The sequence below is a fragment of the Pholis gunnellus genome (genome assembly GCF_910591455.1).
Source record: "Pholis gunnellus genome assembly, chromosome: 19".
Lineage (NCBI taxonomy): Eukaryota > Metazoa > Chordata > Actinopteri > Perciformes > Pholidae > Pholis > Pholis gunnellus.
Genome location: NC_136546.1, coordinates 4676827 through 4700736, shown reverse-complemented (window position 1 = coordinate 4700736; position 23910 = coordinate 4676827). Strand labels below are relative to the sequence as shown.

At 45.6% G+C, this 23910-nt stretch overlaps 3 protein-coding genes across 3 annotated transcripts in view; 1 reads left to right on the top strand and 2 right to left on the bottom strand.

Moving 5' to 3' along the window:
- Positions 1–12390, top strand: part of rev3l (REV3 like, DNA directed polymerase zeta catalytic subunit) — a 59340-nt gene extending 46950 nt beyond the window's left edge. The window contains exons 14-32 of the mRNA XM_079180163.1: positions 115–1016; positions 1133–1218; positions 1404–1529; positions 1906–2098; positions 2505–2619; positions 2770–2885; positions 3121–3239; positions 4301–4419; positions 4507–4648; positions 4996–5240; positions 6522–6630; positions 7583–7789; positions 8010–8119; positions 9356–9470; positions 9683–9820; positions 10113–10303; positions 10869–11115; positions 11666–11875; positions 12220–12390. Of these exons, the coding sequence (XP_079036289.1) occupies positions 115–1016; positions 1133–1218; positions 1404–1529; positions 1906–2098; positions 2505–2619; positions 2770–2885; positions 3121–3239; positions 4301–4419; positions 4507–4648; positions 4996–5240; positions 6522–6630; positions 7583–7789; positions 8010–8119; positions 9356–9470; positions 9683–9820; positions 10113–10303; positions 10869–11115; positions 11666–11875; positions 12220–12360 (3631 nt within the window). The 3' untranslated portion in view covers positions 12361–12390. The remainder of the gene's footprint in view (positions 1–114; positions 1017–1132; positions 1219–1403; positions 1530–1905; positions 2099–2504; positions 2620–2769; positions 2886–3120; positions 3240–4300; positions 4420–4506; positions 4649–4995; positions 5241–6521; positions 6631–7582; positions 7790–8009; positions 8120–9355; positions 9471–9682; positions 9821–10112; positions 10304–10868; positions 11116–11665; positions 11876–12219) is intronic.
- Positions 12391–12457: 67 nt separating this feature from the next.
- Positions 12458–18457, bottom strand: mfsd4b (major facilitator superfamily domain containing 4B). Its single transcript, XM_079180164.1, has 4 exons — positions 17927–18457; positions 16901–17069; positions 15722–15838; positions 12458–15338 (listed from the first exon to the last, which is right to left on the bottom strand). Exons 1-4 carry the CDS (start codon positions 18209–18211, stop codon positions 13996–13998), a joined length of 1914 nt encoding a protein of 637 aa, XP_079036290.1. The 5' UTR covers positions 18212–18457; the 3' UTR covers positions 12458–13995.
- A 1527-nt stretch (positions 18458–19984) lies between these two features.
- slc16a10 (solute carrier family 16 member 10) overlaps positions 19985–23910 on the bottom strand; it is a 32213-nt gene continuing 28287 nt past the window's right edge. Inside the window, exon 6 of the mRNA XM_079179948.1 lies at positions 19985–23490. Within this exon, the coding sequence (XP_079036074.1) occupies positions 23261–23490 (230 nt within the window). The 3' untranslated portion in view covers positions 19985–23260. The remainder of the gene's footprint in view (positions 23491–23910) is intronic.

Below are 23910 nucleotides of genomic sequence, written 5' to 3'. Positions count from 1 at the left end.
AATACTATCGACAGGTCTTTATTTAATACATCACTCGTGTTTTTGCAAAGTTTTCCACTTCTGAAGTTGTAGAATTGCAGTGATTCATGAAAGATTCCTCTGTTGTCTCTCCAGGGAAGTTGGCGGCCGTAAGTTAACGGTGCATACACGGCTGACTAAGGAGCTGGCAGAGTTCAGTGGAGACCTGTCTTTGGAGGGCCTCCATTTCTGGAAGACGGCCTTCTCAGCCATGACACACCCTGCCATCACTATTACCTCATCTTCCCAAGCCTCGGGAGCTCAGGCCTCAGAGGCCAGCAAAGACCATGCCGAGCTTGACCCGTCCTCTGCCAGTGACAAGAAGGTCATCCTGCTGCCCTGCAAAAACCCTCCAAGTAGAGAGCGTGTGCAGCTGTGGCTGGAAGCCAGGAAACAGTACGAGAGTTTGCAAAAAGGGCTGCTGAAGAAGGGGAGGGTTGGGCTGGATGTGGAGAGGAACCCAGAAAGAACTGAGCAGCCAGCTGCTTCCAGCTGTCCAGCAGCGAAGGTTGAGCTGTGCGAGAGACTCTCCAGTATCAGGATGCAAAGGAGGAAGAAAGGCAACCTGTCCTTAATCATAACTCCCATGGAGAACACAGGCTCTCATTGTAAATCCACAGCGGTGAGTCCGGTTTCAGATGAAGGTGGCGTGGATATTGAGCGGGAGGCCAGAGAGAACGATGATCACGACGATAAAACCACCTCTCCAGAGTCCCCAGAGCTGCCTCCCTGGCAGCAGTCCTGTCAGCCCAGCCCCTTAGGGCCCGACCGGCTCAGCGGAAACAGGCAAAGTGAAAACTCTCCAGAACTACTGTCACCTGGGCTCTCTAACTCCCTGGAGAGAATGGGGGGGAATCCCAGCCCTTCGCTCCGCAATCTCAGTAACAGGGAAGAGGGGAGGACGAGTCCCCACCTCCTTCACAGCACCCCCTTTTTAAGGAGGAGGCGGAGAAGCAAGGAAGATCTGGAGCCTGTGTGCAGCACGCCCATATCTAAGGGTAAGAAAACATTCTGCCTGTAATCTGTTAGCCAGGAATTTATCATAGCTGACTTATTCATTGATTACAGTGATTGTTTCTTCATGTTGTCTTCCTGTTTCTTACTCCTGCTGCAGAGGATCCCATTTCTCAGAGACTCCAGCAAAGGAGGAGATGCGAAGTGGACCCGCTGAGACGAGTGTTGCTGAACACACAGATGAAGGTCAGACTGATTTTGATTTTGTTTAGACCTCTCACCACATGGGGAACTCAGGGAAAAGGGTTTTAATACCAGTGTAGAACTGTATTATATCTACCTGATATGATGACTCCAGCTTGTTGAAGTTAGCCATAATGTTTTTTTTGCTGTTCATTTGATGTTTCTCATGTACTCTTTGTCTTCCACAGAACCAGTTTGCTGCTTTGAATGTGCCAAAGAATGATAACTCTGAGATTGAAGGCCCCAGCATAGCCAACTCTTACGGTTTCAAAATCAGCATGCAAAACCTGCAGGATGCCAAAGCTCTGCATGAGGTGAGCCGCCCCATCCTTTTCCCAGACTGTCTGGGTTTTGTTTGGTGCTTTTAGGGTAGAAGAGTCCACTATTTAAGGTTAGATAGATATTTAATAAATGCGCTTATTGAATCAGAGTCTTTTAGAGTACTATACAATCTAATTAGGTTCTTACAGTTTTAAGTGGCAGCCAAGATTTGTTCATTTCCGTTCTCTTGTTGTGCACATAACATTCACATTTATAAATAAGCAATATCAAAATGACATATTGTATTTTATTAAAAAACATTTTATATCGCCAGAACAAGCGCTCTAAAGATTTGTTTGTACATCAAGCTAAAAGAAAAGTTGGCACATCTGGGACCTCAACACAGTCTAATGTCCCCCACCCCCCCAGGTCCAGCACCTTACACTGATAGGCATGGAGCTCCATGCAAGAACCCGACGTGACCTCGAGCCTGACCCCGAGTTCGACCCCATATGTGCCTTATTCTACTGCCTCAGTTGTGATGCTCCCCTGCCCGATGTCGACAGCACCCAGCTGACGGGCGCCATAGTGGTGGACAAAGACCGTCAAAGCAGTGACCAAGGTTACAACTGACTTTATCACAGCGCTGCTGAAGAGGACATTATTTGTACTAAGATTTAATCATATGTTGCATTATTTTAGTCTAAGTAGGACGCATTGTTTTGCACGTGTTGCTCGTAGTCACACGATCAGTGCCTACGTACAGTCAGGCTGATGAGTATCACAGTATAATGTTTTGTGATAATGCATAGATTCTCAAAAACACTTTTGACTTTGAATGACATGCAAAGATTAACTCCAATACTTTATCTCATTTTCTAAGATATGTGCCCTCTGCAAATGCAGAACCACAAAATGATGTTCTTTATACAATGACCGTTTTCCTTAAATTAGATTTAACCATAAATATTGTATGGTACATAGTATAGTATACAGCCCGACTGAACATTGTGTTTGCACACCCTCAGCAAGTCACAGAGGAACAGCGCCCCTGCTGGTCAGGTCGGGCGTCTCTGGGCTGCAGGTGACATACGCCACCGATGAGAAGGTGCTGTTTCAGGAGCTGATCACCATCATGAGGAGGTGTGTAAGCACGTGGTTTTTACGCAGCTCCTTTACATACTGCTCAAAAGCATTATTTGGGTTATGAAATACTAAGCTAAGCAACCACTGGACATGTTCATTGGTCGGGAAAACGAAGCCTTGGCTCTGACATGGCTGTTGTTCTGTCAGGTTTGACCCAGACATCCTGGTGGGCTACGAGGTGCAGATGCGCTCCTGGGGCTACCTCCTCCAGCGGGCCGCAGCGCTCGGCGTGGACCTGTGTCAGCAGCTGTCACGAGTGCCAGGTAGGGCCGACTGTCACCACAGCTGCTCCTCTAACAGTTAACAGGAAGCAGTCTGAGTTCAAAGCAGATTTGTTCTCGTGTGTGTGTGTGTGTGTGTGTGTGTGTGTGTGTGTGTGTGTGTGTGTGTGTGTGTGTGTGTGTGTGTGTGTGTGTGTGTGTGTGTGTGTGTGGTAGCTGCATAGAGAGCCTCCTCCTCTGTAATCGGATGTGTGTCTGGCTCTGTGCGTGTCCTCAGGTGACTCCAAAGAGAACCGCTTCGCCGCAGACAGAGACGAGTACGGAGCCGACACCATGAGCGAGATCAACATCATCGGACGCATCACCCTCAACCTGTGGAGGACGATGAAGACTGAGGCAGGTGTCCCGGCATGACCTCCACCCAACTCCTGCACACACACACACACACACACACACACTGTTGTTCTCAAAAGTTTTAGCTTGTGACCTACTTTCTCTCATTCCTCCAGGCAGGATTCTCACCACTGGTGTTCTGGTTCCACTTGATTTTTTGTTTTGATGTATTGGGTGTTATTTAATCCTTTTCATTGAAACTACAAAATCAGATCTTGCCTCATCCTCTACCCGTCCAATGAGTCTCTTTGATTGCTGTGTGTTTGTTTGGATTCCCTGCTGATGTCTGCATGGTGCCAGTCCTTTCTTCAGCTTTAGGCTGAGCCCCGTTGCTTTTTGATCACTCACTCAGAACACACAGGGAGGCCCTCTTATGGCCAGTAGTTACATTCATATTTAACTGTGTCACAGCTCAACAAAAATACTGTGTGAGAAATGCAACAGTTAGCAAAAGAGTTTGAATGATTTGGAGGAATTTCCATTATATTTCATGAGTCTTCAGGGGCATTTTCTCTAATTAATTTTGGGCCCCGCGGGGAGTCATGAGATTTGTGGAACATCATAAAAACGTGCGTTTGGGACCCCTCAAAGAGTCATAAAAATAAAAGAATCATTTCTGTTACACAGAACTATGTGTATTAAGTTTTTTTTTTCTTGTGAAATACTGGATACCTTGACCTCACCGTGAGTCTAAAAACCGTTCTATGAGGAAAGGAAACCGCTCTTTGGTCAAATGTCTACACAAAGGCCATAACCTGTGATTAGTGGTCACAAAAAGAAAACCGTAGAAACCACTGCCATAAAAGGATTCCTCTGTACAAATCAGACAAGGAAAGTCTGGGCGTGTTACAAGTTGTTCACTGAATATCTTCCTCCTGCTTTCACACGTTTATTGTATGAAATAGCTTTTGAGTGTATTCGCCCCGACAGGACTTTTGAATTTGATACACAACATCAACCAAGGAGTCGAGGTCTGACTGACTTGATGAACAGTCGTGGAGGATCTACCTTCGAGGAAATGGTCTTCAGATAAGTTTTATTTATTTTTCATTTTCTCCCCCCAGGCGACGCTGAACAACTACACTTTTGAGAACGTGGCCTTCCATGTGCTCCACCAGCGCTTCCCCCTCTACAGCCCCCGCACACTGTCCGACTGGTTCGACCACAACACCGACCTCTACAGGTTTGTGCCCGCACCAAACACACGCCTCTCAGCAAATACTACACATACATTAAGCCGTTAAAATGAATACTTGTGTGTGTGTGTTAGGTGGAAGATGGTGGACCACTACGTGAGCCGCGTGCGAGGCTCAATGCAGCTTCTTCAGCAGCGCGACATCATCGGCAGAACCAGCGAGCTGGCCAGATTGTTTGGGATTCAGTTCTTTCACGTTCTGACCCGAGGATCACAGGTTGGTCCACAGTTTCCTGCTCTGTAGCCGCATCATCTCGCCTGACTTGACTTCCTCTGGCGCCACTGATCAGAGTGCAGCGATTGCTGTGACTCACAATATTAAACCCTATACCTCATTGTTTTTGTGAACTGCAACAGCAGCACTTCGATGTGATAGTATGTGTCTGTCTTAGAAATGCATTGATAACTAGATAGACTGACTAAATACATTCATAGCGTATCAAAGGTAATTATAGAGGAAATAAAGAAGACACAAAAAATGTTTAAGGGTTTAAAACACATTTTACATTAATCTCCACTTTAAGTTTTAAGATATTTAACGTTCTTCCTTCTTTGTCCCTCCAGTACCGCGTTGAGTCCATGATGCTCCGCCTGGCCAAGCCGCTGAACTACATCCCCGTGACGCCCAGCATCCAGCAGCGAGCCCAGCAGAGGGCGCCGCAGTGCATTCCTCTGGTGATGGAGCCCGAGTCGCGCTTCTACAGCAACTCAGTGATTGTGTTGGACTTCCAGTCGCTCTATCCCTCCATCGTCATCGCGTACAACTACTGCTACTCCACCTGCCTGGGCCACGTGGACAGCCTGGGAACGTAAGCACGCGGCGGGGCCCGACACAAACACAACTCGCTTAAGTGGCGCGTCTGCCAGGAAAGTGTCCTTTCCGGCGCTGCCTTCCTTCCTCCTCGTTATTTTTAATGGAACTGACACGCTGAGAGCTCCGCATGGTGTTCACAGCTAAGAGCAGAGAGCGCTGCAAGTTGGGATATATTTCAGGCTTACTGTAGTTGCATAGCAACAGCAGGAGCCATGAACACTTTTCCTCCCAACATGCATCTGTCTGCCACTCAGAGGTGGCTGGCTTCATGCTCTTCACTCCCAGCAGAGTAGGAAAGCGGCAAATTAGCTTCAGGAGCTCCAGCTGCAATGCTGGATTTATTTTGTATTCGTCTGTAACCGTTTTAAATAGTTATTTTACTTTTAATAATTGAACCTGTCATCGGCTTGTTGCTATAACAGCCGCACATGTTTTGTAGGAAGTGGCCGTTAACTGACTGACCACTCGATCTTCGGTTTAACTGGTTATACACAGCGATCGGACATTCATCCAGCACTTTTAATGTTTCATGTTTTTAGCATTAATCAAAGAAAAACGACAAACAATGCAATGTGAGATCGTGTTGCTTGTCTCTTACATGATTGTAAACTTTAGAGAAAACATATGAGGACCCTGGACTCTGGGAAATCTTCATGGACAATATTTCCGTATTTCCAAACATTTGATAGAGTTTTGGCACCCTGTAAAATAAAGCAGGGACCACTTAGCACACGATGCACATACATCCACCAAAGAGGGATTCTCCCCTTTCAACTTGTCATTATGACCTCGGAATAACTGGAAATCTGTTAATTCAAAATAAGATTAGTCGAAAAAATGTAATATAGTTCAATAGTTTTTTAAATGTGTTTTCTTTGAGAGCATAGCAGGAATACAAACAAACATAGAGGAACACAGCACGTCCTAGGTAATAACAAGAACCACAGTCATAGTTCAATTCAATATAAAGCAGCTTTTCTTCATAAAGTACAAACATGTGTATATATAGTAAAAGAAAAAGGAATATACAGAGCAAGGTGCTTTACATTGGTCTCAACACACCAGGAATCATTTTGCGGCCCCTCAGATTGACATTTTGGCCCTTTTTAGAGGGGAACCTTGCTGCCACAGTGAGGCTGCTACAGACTCTTAGTCATACCCAGGTGATCGAGCGATAGCTAAGATGCTGCCAGCAGTGCAGTGTGACAACTAAGTACCGATAAGGGATGAGAATTGCCTCTCTCTGACATTAACACACCCGCGTCTTCTGTTTCAGACCCGATGAGTTTAAGTTCGGCTGCTCCTCCCTGCGGGTTCCTCCTGAGCTCCTCTACCAGCTCCGCAACGACATCACCGTGTCACCCAACGGCGTCGCCTTCGTCAAGGTACGCCACCCTCTGCCCTTCACTCTACCTGTGTGTTGTCTTTGATAAAAAACACTCGGGGCCCCCCGAGGATGAATCATTTGTCTGAGTCTTCCAGCAGTGCAGCTTGATTAAGGTTCATTAGCTGCTGCGGAGGCCAAGTACGTCTATAGAAAGCCCACTTCATGCTCTACGTCCTCCCATTCATTCTTTTCTCTCATTCACTCATCGCTCCACACTCCCTGGCCCCGGTCCCAGTCTCATTACGTAACACACACACACACACACACCTACACACACACAGCCACAGCACAGTGAACACCGGTCATGTGTAATGAGGTTATTAAAAAGCACAGAAGGAACTCAACTATGGATCTGATTTTATTTCTTTTATTGATGGATGTTTTGCTGAAGCTGGATATTTGTAGTTTAGTTTCTGGACCACTCTGTCGATGTGCCCTTCATCTAAACCATGTGTTATATATTTATCTTTGTAGTACACCAATCAAACTAACTTTAGAGTGCCGCTGCCAAACTTCACAAAGATTTAGTTTGACTTTCACTTCTGCAATTTGTTGCATTTATTGCAGCACATATTTTCTTTGCATCCAAACTGAAGCATTGTGGAGTAGTTATACTGACTGTTTTGTTGTTTATGTCATTTTGTTCCTAAAACACTGCTTGTGTGTGTTTAACGCGTTTGCTAAAGATCGACATATAGATATAAATTTGTTGAATTGTTATTTATTTTTAGAATACCAAATCGTACACCAGCAATTCCAGTCTGTAATGTATGAATATAATATACTTACATTGAATAGGTGGCCCCATTGTTGAAGACACCTACTCCAGCTGTGTGAGTCGGTATCGGTGCATCCCGAGTAGAACAGAAAGAAACCCTCCTGCAGTGTGAATGTGGACCACTGCGCCCTGTGTTCACCCCTTTGTTGTGTGTGTGTGTGTGTGTGTCCAGTCGTCTGTGCGTAAAGGCGTCCTGCCCAGCATGCTGGAGGAGATCCTGAGCACCAGGATCATGGTGAAGCAGTCGATGAAAGCCTACAAGCAGGACAAGACCCTGACGAAGCTGCTGGACGCCCGGCAGCTCGGACTCAAGCTCATCGCCAACGTCACCTTCGGCTACACCGCCGCCAACTACTCTGGACGCATGCCCAGCGTGGAGGTGAGCTTATCGAAGGTCACTTCCTGTTCTCTGCACTGAGGCCGCGATGAGGAGGAGGAAGGATAACACGGTCCTACCTAATTCTAATCAGCTTTGTGTTTGCTTCGTTTTCATATTCCACACATCGCCATATTCAAAGCCTTCTGTGGTTGTTGTGGAGAAGTGGAATGGAGATAACGCCGCACATGTTCTTGGTATTTATATTATGTCCCGTTTCCAGGTTGGAGACAGTATCGTCCACAAAGCCAGAGAGACCCTGGAGAGAGCCATCAAGCTGGTCAACGACACGAAGAAATGGGGAGCGCGCGTCGTGTACGGAGACACCGACAGGTAAACCGTCCTCAGGACCTTTCTTTAGAGTCACCATCACAGCAGCAGGAACACAAGTCTTACGCATGCTCACAGTGACTGATACAAGCTCATGTGAGCCCAAAGCCACGACTGACACACTTTAATAATTCCTGTTTGCTGTCTCTCCCCCCGCGTTAACACTGCTGATGTGTCACTATTTTGCGGTGATGTGATAGCACCTTTACCACGGAGAGCCAACGTCTTCAACAATCAAATTCCACCTTTTATTGTTTTGACAAGTAGCTCCGAGGCACTAATTAATTATCAGTATCTAAAAGGTTTTCCCAGCAATGATTTAGAGACGTTTAGTTCCTGTAGTGTTTCACACATAAGAACTGTGATGCAACTTTTTGTCTCTTCTGCTCTTTGTTGGTTAGACTGAATTACTGAAGCAGAGAAAGCAGAAAGGAGACCTGGGCCTGTATTTAGCAATCCGTACTCAGAGTGTAATTCATTTGCCAAAAATGAAACAAAGTGCACAATAAATAATCATTTTATCTTGGGAAAGTGATGTAGTTGAAAACTGGTATCGTGGCAGCGCTCATCCAGACTAAAATACCTCATCAACTATTGGATGGACTCCCATGTAATGCGGATCAGACGGGATCAGTTGTAATAACTTTGGGGATCCTCTCACTTTTCCTCTAGCGCTGTCATCGGGTCAACATTTCATTTTGGCCAAATACTTGCAGGACTAATGTCGTTCCCATCAGCCTCAGCTGATGTGTTTACTCATAATCAGCAGGTTTTAGCATGCTAACAGGCTAAACTAAGGTGGTGGACATTATTCAGTTCAATTCAATCCAACTTTATTAATCCAGGAGGTCTGTCCGAGGGGGCTCCCTCCTAAAATCATTACCTGCTTATCAGTATGTTAGCATTGTCATTGTTAGCATGCTGACGTTGACACTGAGCTCAGTAGTAGTAGTAGTAGTACAACCTCTTGCCAGTCACAGCTTTGGGAGCATGAAATTAATTAAGCTACATATTGATTGTCATCGTGTGGTTACATACGCAAAAATATAGCATCTGCTGTTGTGAGATTGCAGCTTTTTAGGAACGTCAGCATCATATCTATGCACATATATCCTGGGAAGCTTGATCAACACAGAGCCCGAACAAGTGACAGTGACGGGGAGCGACTGTAGTGATGGCGGCGCTGCGTAGGTGGAGCTCAGTATTAATGCCCGGCTCGTGTCTCTGTGTGTCTGGCAGCATGTTTGTTTTGCTGAAGGGAGCCACCAAAGAGCAGGCCTTCAAGATCGGCAACGAGATCGCCGAGGCCGTGACCGCAACCAACCCCAAGCCGGTCAAGCTCAAGTTTGAGAAGGTAGCGCTTTCCCAAAACACACACACACACACACACACACACACACACACACACACACACACACACACACACAGCAGCCTCACTGTAATGTTTGTGCATTTTCATTTGTGTCAGTCTGTGCCAATTTTCTCTCTGAATCGGCACAGGCAGACACATTTTAGATTTGTTTTATTGATGTGTGTGTGTGTGTGTGTGTGTCTGTGTGTTCCCAGGTGTACCTGCCCTGCGTGTTGCAGACAAAGAAGCGCTATGTGGGCTACATGTACGAGAGCCTGGACCAAAAGGAGCCCGTGTTCGATGCCAAAGGGATCGAGACGGTGCGCCGTGATGGATGCCCCGCTGTTTCCAAGGTAACAGGCAAACGATCCCCGCCTCCGCCCTCCTCCGCTCTACACCAATCACAGACAGTTTCCACTTCCACCTTCACGCGTGTCAATCAGGCAAAAAAGGGCCCCGGCTCAGGAGCATGGCTGGATAAATGTCACAAGATGGAAACAGCAGATCACTATATATATATATAATAAACGTATAATTAATATATATTATACGTTTATTTCGTACGAATCCAGCTTCATACAACCACTTTTTTCTTTTGTTCATTCATCTCATGTTTCCGCTCCTCTCACCCATCGTGTCCTCCAGATTCTGGAGCGTTCCATCAAGCTGCTGTTTGAGACTCGGGACATCAGCCAGGTGAAGCAGTTCGTGCAGCATCAGTGCATGAAGGTTCTGGACGGCCGAGCCAGCATGAAGGACCTGACCTTCGCCAAGGAGTACCGGGGCAGCGGCTCGTACCGGCCCGGAGCCTGCGTGCCCGCCCTGGAGCTCACCAGGTGTGTGTGTGTGTGTGTGTGTGTGTGTGTGTGTGTGTGTGTGTGTGTGTGTGTGTGTGTGTGTGTGTGTGTGTGTGTGTGTGTGTGTGACGGCATATTGTCAGTGGCCATTTACAGAAAAGCAACACTAATACACAGACTGTTGTTACGCTACCGTGTGTGTGTGTGTGTGTGTGTGTGTGTGTGTGTGTGTGTGGGCTGCAGAGATCAGAAAAAGCTTGCTGTCAACTACAGTTACAGTAGTCAGTGTGTGAATCCAATTACTGCTTCCCCACAGTGCTCATTGTCTGGCTGCACTAGCCTGCATGTACAGTACCTGAGTCTGTTGCTAGGCAACACATCTCTTAATGGATGGGGGAAAAAAAAAAAAATCTGATTTCAGGATAAGAGGAAAATATTGACCCTCATAGCAGCAGTATAGATTCTCTCGTGTGTTTTATCCGCTGGGTTGATTCCTGATGTTGATCTTGAATTTAATTTATTACAATGTTTAATAGATTATTTTTTAATATTTAACACACAGTTCTGATGCACGTTGTCAAGTTGTGTTGCGTTTCCGTCTCAGGCGCATGATGGCGTACGACCGTCGGCTGGAGCCCCGCGTGGGCGAGCGGGTGCCCTACGTGATCGTGTATGGGATGCCCGGCCTGCCCCTCATCCAGCTGGTGCGTCGGCCCATGGAGGTCCTGCAGGACCCCGGCCTCCGCCTCAACGCCACGTACTACATCACCAAGCAGATCCTGGCGCCGCTGGGCCGCATGTTCCAGCTGATCGGGGTGGACGTGTTCGGCTGGTACCAGGAGCTCCCCAGGGTGAGACGGAGAACAATTTGTATTTTCGAGAAATTGAGCGGCCGTGAGGATACATTTTTTTTTTAGAAGTGATGCAAATGATGATTAACTTACTAAACAACCCCACAGGAAAATCTAGTGTCAAAGAAGAAAGCCATAATAAAGACACAGAGAAACCAGAATGGGTTAGAGTTTGGGAAATGGATTTTATGTTCAGTGACTGATCAGCTTCTTCCCCTCCCCGTCAAAAAAAAAGCAGACTTTCACAAGGTCTTTTCATTCAGTCTGTTTGGTGGAGAGAGAACAAAGGATGAGGAGAAAATCTCATTTGTGCTTCCTGCTGAGGATGGAGTGAGACTCATCGAACCTGCCTCTCTTTGTGGCATACTGAAGTCCGGTTCCACTCTGACGGAGCACACGCGCCCTCTGCTGGTGGAGCTGAGCGCATCAAAACAATGGCAGACCTCACATTGTGTGTGACCATTGGTCAACAGTTTTACAATCTGATCCAGTCATAAGGCTGTGGTTGTCTTCTTCCTTTAGCAAATTCTGACTATGTCTCTGCACACAGATCCAGAAGTCGTCCTGCTCCTCGGCCAGAGAGGAGGCCGGGAGGAAGGGAACCATCTCCCAGTACTTCACCACGCTGCACTGCCCCGTGTGTGACGAGCTGACCCAGCTGGGCGTGTGCTCGCGGTGCCGCTCTGAGCCCCAGAGAGTCGCAGTTACGCTCTACCAGGACATGAGGCTGTGGGAGAGTCAGCAAGACCAGCTGCTAAAGGTGAGAGACCTAATAGATTATGGGTTCCAGCTCAACGTTCATTTTATAAAACAGCACCTACAGTCATGATAAAGACAAATGCATTTCATGTTTTAAATCACAGCCTGCTGCTGGTTGACTTCGTGCCCTTCCTTCTCTTTTGGATGAAATACTAAAAGATTAGTTTTTTGCCACCTGGACGTGTAGGTGGCGTGCTACTCACGCTGCAGTTGGTTTAGCGACCTGCTTTCACTTTGACAGTCTGTTCTGTTTTAAAGACTATCGCACATTAACACACATTACTTTTTCTCTGTCGAGCGTCACAGCATTTAAACTGTGTCTGTGTCTGTGTGTCTGTCTCCCAGATCTGCAGGAACTGTAGCGGCTGTGCAGAGCGACAGGTTCCCTGTGTGTCTCTGGACTGTCCCGTCCTCTACAAGCTGTCCCGGGTCAACAGACAGCTCTCCAAGGCCCCCTACCTCCGACAGCTGCTGGAGCAGTTCTGATTGGCTCCGGAGCCCCCCACACACACACACCCACACAGATATGGTGCTAAAATCTGTCCGTCCCCACCCACCCCCTTCCCAGTGTTTAATTGTCCACTCAGTTGTAATAGTTTAAATGGTGCTTCGATTGAACCCTGTCAGGGTTTTCATTCTGTCTTGTAACTGTTATTCGTTATAGTATTTTTCTGCGTGTGCAGACTGTCTGGTTTGCCCCCCTCCCCCCTCCCCCCCTCCCCCCTCTCCCCTCTCCCAGGGCTTGTGTGTGTCTTCATGCTTGTTTGCTGCCATCTCCATTAGCTGCTATGAGCTGAGTGCAGTCCAGTCGAGGAGGATGAGTTGAGTCCTGTATGAGCTGTAGCAGTTTGAACTCATTGTTTTTTTTAAGGAGCTCCTTACAACTCTAAAGACAAAACGACATTCACACCATGAACTGACTTTTCTTCATTTTTATATAGACTGCAGTCTTTTTTGTAAATAGTTCCTGTATAGCTCCATCTTTAATCTCACTGTGCATTAGCATTAACAAAAAAAAGATACTAAAGCTCCGGCCATGAATGCAATCAAATCTGTTTTTATGCATTCTGTTTCAGGATGCCATTTTCCATGTTTCTTGTAACCTTGATTGTACTGATATCCTTTTGGCAGATTTGACACTTCATACTCTATCTTCTGAGTGTGGGAACTGGAAACTATTTCAGTCTTTCCAAAAAATCTGGGACTATTGCAATACTGTGTTTTGATAATTTATGTCATGAAGAGTCTATCGTTTCTCTGTGCATATATGGATTTGTGTACAATTCCAACTTTCTGAGCAAAAAAAAAAAGAAATCTGTCATCAAATCACGTCAAGATCCAATCCTCAATTCTCCATACAGCCGTACACAGGATCTGTGTATTTGTATAAATGTAAAAAAAATAATAATGAAGGAGGTGTTTTTTTTTGTTTGTTTTTAATGGACATTGCTGTGGGTGGAGGTTTGAGATTGATATAATAAAAAGTCAATGTATTAAGACGCATTCTGTCAATGATTCAATTTAAAAATGACTTCTATTGAATCACAGTGACGACATCACACAACATGACACAAACAAAACTCTTCTTTACAAAAGTGCAACCAAAACAAATTGAAATCTTACAACCATCATCACGCTCATGTCCTGCTCACTGCAAAATGAGTTTACATTTTCATAACGTGTTTTTGGCAGCAGGGTGGCCTGACGATGATGATGGAGTCCCTGGTTCATCTCATCTGCTCATGTGTCCTCCAGCAAGGCACTGACCTGGGACCTGTTTACTAGCTTACCGACTTCACTGTGGAGGGAAGCAGCCAACACAGAATCCTTGTGGGGAATCAATGACGTGTTTTATTTCCAACAATCCGTCGCATAGAAGTGCAATTTAAAACCTGAGCCTTCATCATCCAGGACTGATTCAAACGATGCTGATGACCCAAACTTTCATGGATGGTTTGTAAGCTGCACAGGTTTCGGTCAGTGTTTCATTCAGTACACAGTAAATCATCACTGTTCATAAATGTTGGAATTTTCAGGTTCTGGACAACGAATGGGCGCAAACATGGAGACTCTTGTTTTTAGTGAGGGATGAATAGCATGTAGGAGCCATAGGAGGAGGTGTCAGTCTCTCTTCTCTCGGTCCAGAGAGAGCAGTAGTTTGCGTCTGGGGGAGTCTCTAACCGGGGAGATGGTGGCCGAGAAAGACGCTCCACCTGCGGGCTCAGTCGCCTGAGTGTTGGAGGCAGCAGGGCTCCCTGTGAGACCAGAGCCGTGAGGAGGAGAGGAAGCCTTGCTGGGTGAACTGATGAGACTTGCCGTGTCATCCATTTCAATGACTTCAAAGTCTGCGTCGTTCCACTGATCAGCCTCAATGTCCTGGTCCTGCTGCTCCTCCTTCTCTTGCTCCTCCTCTTCCTCTTCCTCCTCCTCCTCCTCCTCGTTGGCCCCCGAGTCCAGCAGCGCCTGGCGGTATTCGCTGTCGTCTGCGTCGGGACGGCCCCTGACGCGGGGCTTCCTGCTCTGGTCGCCGGGGGCCGAGGCCAGCTTGTACATGACGGGGAAGAGGATGGAGGTGAAGGTGGAGGTGATGAGCGACAGGTACATGAGCAGGGGCTGGTCGTGGAACTTCCCCAGCAGGAAGCCCAGAAGAGCAGGAAGCACCATCTCACCCAGCGCCGCCCCCACCACGAAGGCGGCCGCCGTCCGGCCCGTCACCGTGGTGTACTGCTCCACCCAGGAGATGCCGCTGGGGAAGGTGGTGGCCATGGAGGCGCCGTACAGACCGGTGCAAAACCACAGGGCCACCTTCTCCTTGCTGAAGAGGCAGAGAAGCAGGGAGGACACAGTGGAGCCCACCAGGCTGAGCAGGATCATGGTGGCCGGGTGCATGCAGGCCGCAAAGAAGATGGCCAACCCCCTGCAGGCGGCGAACGTCGCCCAGAACAACGAGTTCAGCCCGGCTGCCTGGGACTGAGGCATGTGGGCGTAGTCCTTGGCGAAGGTGAAGATGAACGAGCCGTACGCCACCTCAGCGCCTACATAGAAGAAGAAGAAGCAGCAGAGCAGGGCAATAAGAGCAATGTGATGTTTGGCCACCAGGGGCTTTCCTGACGAGGCCTTGGCTTTGTCTCTTGACGCGCCGCTGCGACAGTAGAGGATGAAGAAGAGGAAGGAGATGAGACAGATGTAGGAGCCGATCACAACGTAGGCCCACATGGACTTGAGGGTGCTGTGGACGTAGTGGGTGATCGCGTGAGCGTCGGGGACTCTGGCGATTTGCTCGGTGGTGACGGGAGTCGTAGAGTTGGTCGGTGCGATTCCTGCGCTGCCGTTGCCTTCGGGCCCAAACAGCAGCTTGGCTATGATCGGAGACACGAAGGCCCCGGCTGCGAAGCTGAAGTGCAGAGCCTGCATGTGAGGACCCGCCTGGTCGCCCCATGTGTTCAGTATGAGCACATTACCACCTGACGGAGAGCGGAGAAAAACATCGACACTTGAATGAACCATCAGTAACAATATGGCGGTGACGTAACATCCCATAATCCTGTAATGCTTTCCTTCTGTTTGAAAGGTTGACTTCTGATGGACGCACGCTGTGCAAACACACTGTTTCTTCAGGTAAGAGAGCTAAAAGTAGCTGGAAGTAGTCATCGTCATAGTTCTCATCAGAAAGTAGATAAGACTCAAACATCAAAACAAACAGCATCTGGATGACCATTCTGCGTGTAGGATATATAATTCTTCATCAAATATTCTAATACTGCTAATACTAACTACTAGCTAAAAGGTTTCCCTCCAGGAAAGCAAGACTCGTACTATTTGCTCGTGTATTTAGGTGTTGTTTTACCTGTATCCAGGATACCCATAGACATCCCAATGCTGGACATGAGCCCAGTGAGGAGCAGAGCTTGCTTACAGAAGGGGATCGCACACATCCCAACGGACGTGACCAGCATAGAGACACCTGGAAGGCAAGATCGTAAGAGCAAAAACATTTCATTTTAGTAGAATGTGTGTTAGAGTCGGACTAAAATGTGCAGTAAGACCCTTTCCAGACTCTCTTTACGCTCCTTTTCATTCATAATCTCTCTCTCTATCAGCTGATTGTGGGCGTTCACTTTAAGTTAACCAACCAGATGTTGCACAGTTTCCTTAAAGCCAATCACATTGTTGCTGTCAAACTTTAAAAAGTGTTCTCCTCTCCGTTGCTGTCATTTCAGTTCAAATTGAATGCGACCCTCCTCCACCCCAGTCACCTCCAGTCAGCGTCACAGTCATGCTCCTCTTCATCATCTTCATCACCACCAGTGTCTGGACTCCAGGGGGATTAGGCCTTATCTGACCTCAGCATCCCTACCCCTCTATTATCCTACTTCAGGATGGAGTCCAATCGCCAAAAACGTTGCACTATTCAAATTGTATGCATGTGTAATAAATTATTGTCATTATAAATGATATGTCGTACTATGTTATTCCATATTAAGTGACTAAAATGGCAAGTCATGAGAAAGTCATTCTTATGTATAGATAACATTAAAAAGTCACACTATAGTATTTTGAAAAAAAGTCATAGTAAACTATGTCTGACAATAAGTCAAAGTTGTATATAATATTACTCTCATAAAGTCTAAATTGAATGAGAATAAGGTCAAAATATTTGAAGATAAAATCAACATTCCCTGTCTTCTGCTGTCTCATCGTCTAAGTTGTTGCTCTGTGCTCTGCTGAGGTGGTAGCATCACCATCAGACTGTCTGACAGATGAAGAACCCCGTGTGGGACTAGCTCTCAATGAGGCAGAGTAAAGCGACTTTGTGTTGCTCTTCATCAGAGGTGGAAAACCAAAACGAACAGAAAACACTGAGCTGGGACACCTCTGACTGAGTGTTTCTGACTCATCCATAAAGCACTACAGCATCATATCGCTGCATGTAAAGGACACAAATACCAACAGACATCATACATTACAGCACCATGTGCAGCTCCAGTGCAACATCTACAACAGCTACGTGTGGATGGAGGGTTACCGAGCAGGAGGTGGGGGTTCAAGCAGTCGAAGAGAATCCCCCCGAAGAGGGAACCACCGATGTAGCCCGCGGAGCGGCCGACGAAGATGTAAGAAATATTGCTGATGTTCTTCTTCACGTTCACAGCCAGGTCCTCAAATGTGGGGCCAAGAACAGAGATACTCATCCCCTAGAGAACAACAACAAGAGAGCAGCAGAAGTTACAGAAATGACAATAATAATTCTGAAACTAATAAATCAACTAAGTGTGTGTGTGTGTATGTATATAGCTAGCTGAATACAAGTGAAGCAGGGTGTTTGCTGAAATAATAAAACACCTATGTGTATTTTTACTTTCTACTGTGTAAATGGAGGAAGAAATGGCCCAGAAGTACAGCAGCGCTGGTGGTTTACAGTAATCTGATGCAGATAACACAGTTGAAGAGCAAGTTTTGCAACTATGTAAATCCAGTCTGTTCAGGATCCTGCAGCGAACTGGATATGTGACTTCCTGCACATTGCAACAGCTTATTGTTGACCGATAGCAGGTTCATTCAGACTGTATCTCTGGCTAGCTTTTGCAGTCATATGTCGGCCTATATTATTTTTCAGAGTGGATGCAGGTGATCCACATGGGGCCAGACTGCTGCTCGTGATGCAGAAGAGGCCAGAATTAAAAATAACTTGAAACTTGAAACTGTGGTATAAAACAGGCAACACACAACTGAGCAGACACTGGTTAAAGAGTGTGTGACTGTAACTCATTATTTCCGGACATAGGTTATAAACTGATTCCTTGAACAGGTGTTTGTAATGCTACCTGATGCCACTAGAATAAGAGGGCGGCACCACCTAACCCGGACTAAGCTAACATAGTTGTCATGTTAGCTTAACATGTGGTCGTCATGATTAATATTAATATCTAAACACATTGTGGTGGCGTTAAACGAGTAGAAGGCCCGAGGAAACTCACGGATACATTTGTATGGAACGTTTTCCTTAAATAAAGCTAACAGGTTATAGCATTCGCTGCTAAATGTAATGTACCAAGCCCAGGAAAGATGCACAGAGCGAGAGGGTGACCATCCAGCGAGCGCACGCTCCATGTCCGCCCCTTCCTCCGCCGACCACCTCCACCCGGTCGTCGCATCCCGGCTTCGTGGTCCTCTTGACCGCCTTCAAAGCGCTCTTCAGCCCCCTCGCGGTGTCCATCCTCTTGTCAAACAGGGTGTCCTCCTCCTGGTCGTCGTTGTCGTCATCGTCGTCCTCCATGCTGGCGAAACGAACGTGCTTCTTTTTGACAACAGTGTCGCGCGCGGCGGACGAAGACATACCTGTCAGTTTGTTACTACGACTGCTGACGGGTGATGTTGCGCTGTCAGGACGCTGTTAGCGGGCTGGTGAACAGCGATAACCGCCCGATAGCGGTGCTTCGGTTCCTTCCGCGCTTCCTGTTCGTAGGTCTCTCGATGCTAAGTCGTTCAAATGCAGTCAGTCTTGTTTAAATCCCGCTGGTCTTTGGGATGACAGCGGTCCGGGTACCAGCGTACGGGATCCTCCATATGGCAACAGCCAACGTATAGCTGCTGGAGGCTCGCAAAGATCGTCTAATGACACCGAGTCTCACTTGGTGCACATAAGCGACCCACCTGACGCGAGGAACATGGGATAATATCCTGTTTAACGCGTCTGCAGAACCACTTACATATTTGTTTAGACCATGAATCAGTTATACATCAACTACAGCGGTCATTACTTTATTTTTGTTTGTTGGACTGCCTTGTTTTATCCTCGTCCGCAGGGTGGATTTAACAACAGTGTTCACATTGTCCATGTCTCATTTGCATTTGTAAACTCACTCACAACCCAATTCATTCCAGCTCAGTAAATATCGGTATTTTCAAATTGTGGGTAATTTGGACTATTTTGAATGAATTTGCCACACTTTTAACGGAACAATACTTGCAACAACACTGACTCAGACTCAGATTGTCGCTGACGTTCTTTGTACTCAGAAGTCAGAGCAGAGTGAGACCGCTCTACTTTTTTTTAACGTTTTTACTCTCTGACTCAGATGACGCCTTCATAAAATGGTCCAATGCTTCAGGAAGTAGTCGGCCCCACGTTAGCAGCGAGGGGACATGGCGGCCTCTAGTGTTACAGAACGATGGGGTGCAGATGTGGCCTAAAGCCTGAGGTTAGGAGGGTGAAGTTGGGCCACCAGTGTTTATACCTCATTTAAAATATATTGGAACTATCTCTATCCTCATTTTACATAGAAATATGACTTTTGAGGGCTAAACAAAACAAAAAGTACTTTTGATATTTTAGTATGTTTAAATATCAAGCAGGCGTACTTATGAGCCAAGGTGGACAATTACATGCTTGCAAATAATAAAGTAAAAAATGCTCCGTTATAAGTGCTACTATGATTTTACTAACCATTATTCATTGAATTATTGTTAGTAATGCATTAGTGCAGTGTATGCATACATTTAAGAAATACGTGTTCATATTTCTGTCAGACTTTGTGGACAAAACGAATCTGGCCATTAGATTTTTATTTCATTCACAATGAAAATTGGCACTGTTGTGTCCCATCCGTTTGGATTGATGCTGTTAAGACCTGGTTTTGCTACTAACATGAGCATTGGATGGATTGGTCAATACAAACAGCACCTCACTGTATCAGTAAGAGTATCCGTTTGAGACGGATACGCTTACCACTTACATTTTGCTCTTATAGTAATGTATCCTGCTAAATAATGAGCAATACAATCAAACCTATTGTTTTGGTGGCATTCTATCAGCCCCCTTAGGTATCCACATGTAGGGCATTCATTACCTCCTGGGCAGCCACATACATTGGGAATATTTGTTCCCTGAGTAAAAGCCCCCCAGGCAGCAAATCCTGCTTCCTTTATGGGCAACCATGACTCAGGTAAAACGTGATAAAGCATGTGAACGAGGTCCAAAGTACAGGAAGGATTCATGAGATGGCCCCAACTCTGGGAACGAGAGTCTGCTAATAAAGAACAGTTCTTCCTCAGTTCATTCATTGGGGAGAGGTTCTGAGGAACATGTTAAAAGTTGTTTAATATCTGTTTCTTGTGTAGGGACTACAACCTGCATTTTATTGTGCAACCCTGCAGTTGTAGAATGACAATAAATGAACCTTGAATCAGGTTTACTTTTACTGCACTTGCACTTAGCCCCGCATTCTGCCGTTTGTCGGTTTATTGCTGTGCTTTGCATTCGCAGTGACAGAAGTTGATTCAGTGTTGATCGTTAGTGCTTGTGTGTGAGCTCAGTGGTGACATACTGTAGCTACCAGCCACAGACGTGGAGACAAATTAAGAGAAAGTCAGGGAAAATGTAAACATCTTTTCTTTTTTTTTACTGCCTTGAAAATGCTGAAATGCTGATTGTGTTTACATAACATTACATTGCATATATTGTAGCTCACCGCACATCCTGCAGCAGATAGGAAAGGTAGGAATTAGTAATATTTTAGTAGAAAACATTTTGGGTATAACTCATGAGAGAGATAAGCATATCAAATTAAAAAAGAATCAGAAAATAGGACAAAATGATGCTAAAATGGGATGAGAGGATAAAATATGCATTTCTGGCAGCAAAGCGTTACAGAAGTAAAAACTAAATGGTTGGATTAGATATGAGAGGTAAAATAATAACAAATGCACAATAAAATGCTAAGAAAAACCGTCTAAAAACAAACTAAACAGTCATGCATGTCATAAAAAAAAGAAGAATTGTAAGGCAACAGATGTGATTTAATTATAATATATAAAAGATATACTTAGCGGGGAGAATAGTAATACATGCTTATTTTAAAAAAGGCATTTCTGGTTCCGAGCAGCAAGAGCTTCATTAAAGAGCAACGTTTTTGGACAGCTAGATACATTACTTAAAAAGACTTTGCGAGTTTATTCAGCGTTTTTTGTTTTGTTTTTCGAGTCAAACGTGAACGCTGCTCTGTTGGACTGCCTCTGATGGAGGGACAGGGACGGGGCAGAGCTCTACACGAGTACAACGTCAGAGGTAGAGAGTGTCACAGGCCTGCAGAGGAGGAGACAAAAAAACACAGAAATCCAGTCCTCCAGTTTTCCTAAAGCATCACGCAGAGTGTGAAGAGTGACGGACGGATAGGAGACTTCCTGACAGACAACCTGTGGCTTTAGGGAGACGTACAGCAAGCAAACAGGACCAACACACTTTCAGCCATTGTCATTTCTGTACAATGTTTTTGGTCTTCAGGTAAATCTAATTTAAGGCTCGAGGCAAATGCCCGTCTATTGCAGCACGACATTCTCCACAACAAAATAAATACAATATGAAAACATGAAACAAGCACCTCTCTATCAAAGGCCAACGACCCGGACACAGAGTGAATGATTAACTGGACTTTACCGACTGATGCTCACGTAGTCAAAAGATTAATGTGTAATAGACTTTTATAAAGAGGCGAGGAACTACATCTTTGGTCCTTTTAAGAGGTCACATGGCAACGGTTGTTTTGTGACCTGGACCGCGTCAGCTACTGGGCAAACTTTATTTTCCTTTACATACCAGGAAGCATTATGTAAATGCATGTCACACAATGAGAGTGTGTGAAACATGGGACCAAACTACAGAGGGGAAAGAAAACAAGTCTCACCACCAGTGGGTTCAAATACTGCTTCATGTCAATACTACAGTCAACTAACAGACGTATACACAAACACAATGTCAGTATGTTCTTGTGTATCTACAGTCGGGTTCCTAACTGCTGACTAAGAGTTTTACTGTCACAGGGATCATTTGACATTTTGGGAAATTCGCTTCCATCCCCTGATGAGATCAAACATATAACTAGTGAGCTTTAGAGGAGCTGGAAGTTTAAAATGTGTTACCTTTTGGACAGAGCCCTCCCAGCTGTTTCCAGGCTTGATGCTAAGCTAAGCTAACCCGCTGGTTTTATATATATATGTATATATATATATAATGAACAGGTTTGACAGTGGTAGCGATTTTCTCGTCTAACCGTCGGCAAGAGAGCGAATAGGTGCGTTTCCCCAAAATGACGAACTGTTCCTTTAAAGACATTATGGTTGAACACTGAAAAGGTATTTTCAGGCACACGGTTACAAACAGCCGCTTTGCGTGAATTAATCACAGTACAATTAGGGCCCGATTAACCCTCTATGGGCCTCTATTCCTCCCACTCCCTGTGTATTGTGTTTGTATTACTTCATAATAATAATAATAATAATAATGATAAGATTTAAGCTACAATTTAGATGGGAATATCCAACATGGAAGCTTAATATAAACTTAAATAATGAACGCCTTAAAGGTGGATTTGAGCCCTGCACACATGGGGACCTCGATGTTGCGTCATAAAGCAGGTGTCTCTCAAGGGCCCTATTATTTCATTTCTGTTTATACTGAGCTTCAGTGGAGCATACAGAGCTACCAGACTAATGTGTCGTCAACTGCCACACGGTGACCGTGGCGCATTTGGGGGTCTGGTCCAGTTAGTAATCTATCCCATTGTATAAAAGGTGAATCCAGCCTGGTGGACGGAGCTCCTTGTCGTGAGATGACGTATAAAGAGTTTTCAGACAAGGATGTAAAATCATAGAGCGGCTTCCCTTGAGGTGTGCAAGCACCTGTACGGCTCAGACGATCCCAGAGCTCCACCACCAACACTAACAATGAGCACTCTGAATGTCCCTTTTCTTTTCCTTTTTTAAATACTATGAACAGAATACCCCCAGACAGTAGCAACATATTTGGCTTTAAGAGACAATAAAGATGGCGGGTTTGAGGAGAAATCTTTAGCAGCCCAGTTTGATTTGCACCGACGCAAAGCAAATATGTAAAGTCCAAGTCGAGTTATGTTCCCACACATGACTGCGTTCCTGTCTTGTGTAATCCGATATGTGTTCTTTGTTTTATGCCACATTTCTACATCTACAAACAAAATGGTGGTGTCGAAAACTGACTGTAAAGAATCCCTTCTCTTAAGAATGCCATCCGAAAGAGACACTGGCTAAAGACTGGCTGCATCAGCAGCTGTTACACTGCACTTAGAGTCAACACAGCAACACAAAGAAAAAACTGAAATGGTCTCAATTTCCATTTAAAACTTCAAGTTTGCCTGTGTTAAGATTAGTTCAGTCAAACAATCTAATGCATAGTTCTTCAGGATCACATTCACGTTAAGCTGGACTTCAACTCTATCTGATATGTTTCATCATTTTGGCACGTTCTCCTCCTGAAGGCAGTCATTACAATCTTACTCCCACTGTATCTCGGTACCCAGCAGCCTCGGTCTGACCCCGCGTGTCTCTCTTTTCAGTCTGCTCAGCGGGGCCTTTAGAGGACCGACTCTCCGGTTCTGCTCTGAGCGGCTTCCTGAGCCTTCTCGTGCTCCATCATCTTCTCGGTGACACCCTGGTCCTTGGTCAGCGCCTCCTCCTTCTCCCTCCTCTTGCGCCGGGCCTCCACCCAGGGTATCAGACACAGCAGGGCTCCTCCGAAGATCGGGGGGATGCCGGCCAGGTAGAAGGCCTCGTCGTAGCTACCCAGTCGGTCCCTCAGGAAACCTGTGAGCAGATGCATGGATGGATGGATGGATGGATTTCATTTGTCTTATCATTTATGGAATCTTTCTTACTAATTCTCTCATTTTTATTACATTTTTTATTTCACTTATTGACATATATTTTAGAATCTACTCTTTTTGTTTAATTGTATCCTTTATCTGTCATTGTTTGAATGTGTTTTATATTTTTCTGTAAAGCACTTTGAGCTACATCGTTTATAAAGAAGTGCTCCATAAATAAAGTCATTATTATTCTTGTTATTATGTTTTCCTCTCATGCAAAGCATTTTACATGCATTTCACAAAGCTGACAATAATCTGCTTTCTGAGACATTAGGAGTTTTGTGCTTGTAAACCTACTAATTCAGCAGCGCCAAAACTGCAAGGTGCCCAAATGAACACTAGGTGGTGCCAAAGACCT

Bases quoted from the DNA above. Each gene is read 5' to 3' on its own strand.
- mfsd4b (XM_079180164.1), bottom strand. From the start codon at position 18,211: ATGTCTTCGTCCGCCGCGCGCGACACTGTTGTCAAAAAGAAGCACGTT. The intron at 17,070-17,926 runs GTACATTACATT...GTTGTTCTCTAG, and splicing joins GTGCATCTTTCCTGGGCTTG to GGGATGAGTATCTCTGTTCT. The intron at 15,839-16,900 runs GTAACCCTCCAT...CTTGCCTTCCAG, and splicing joins GAACCCCCACCTCCTGCTCG to GTGTCTCTATGCTGGTCACG.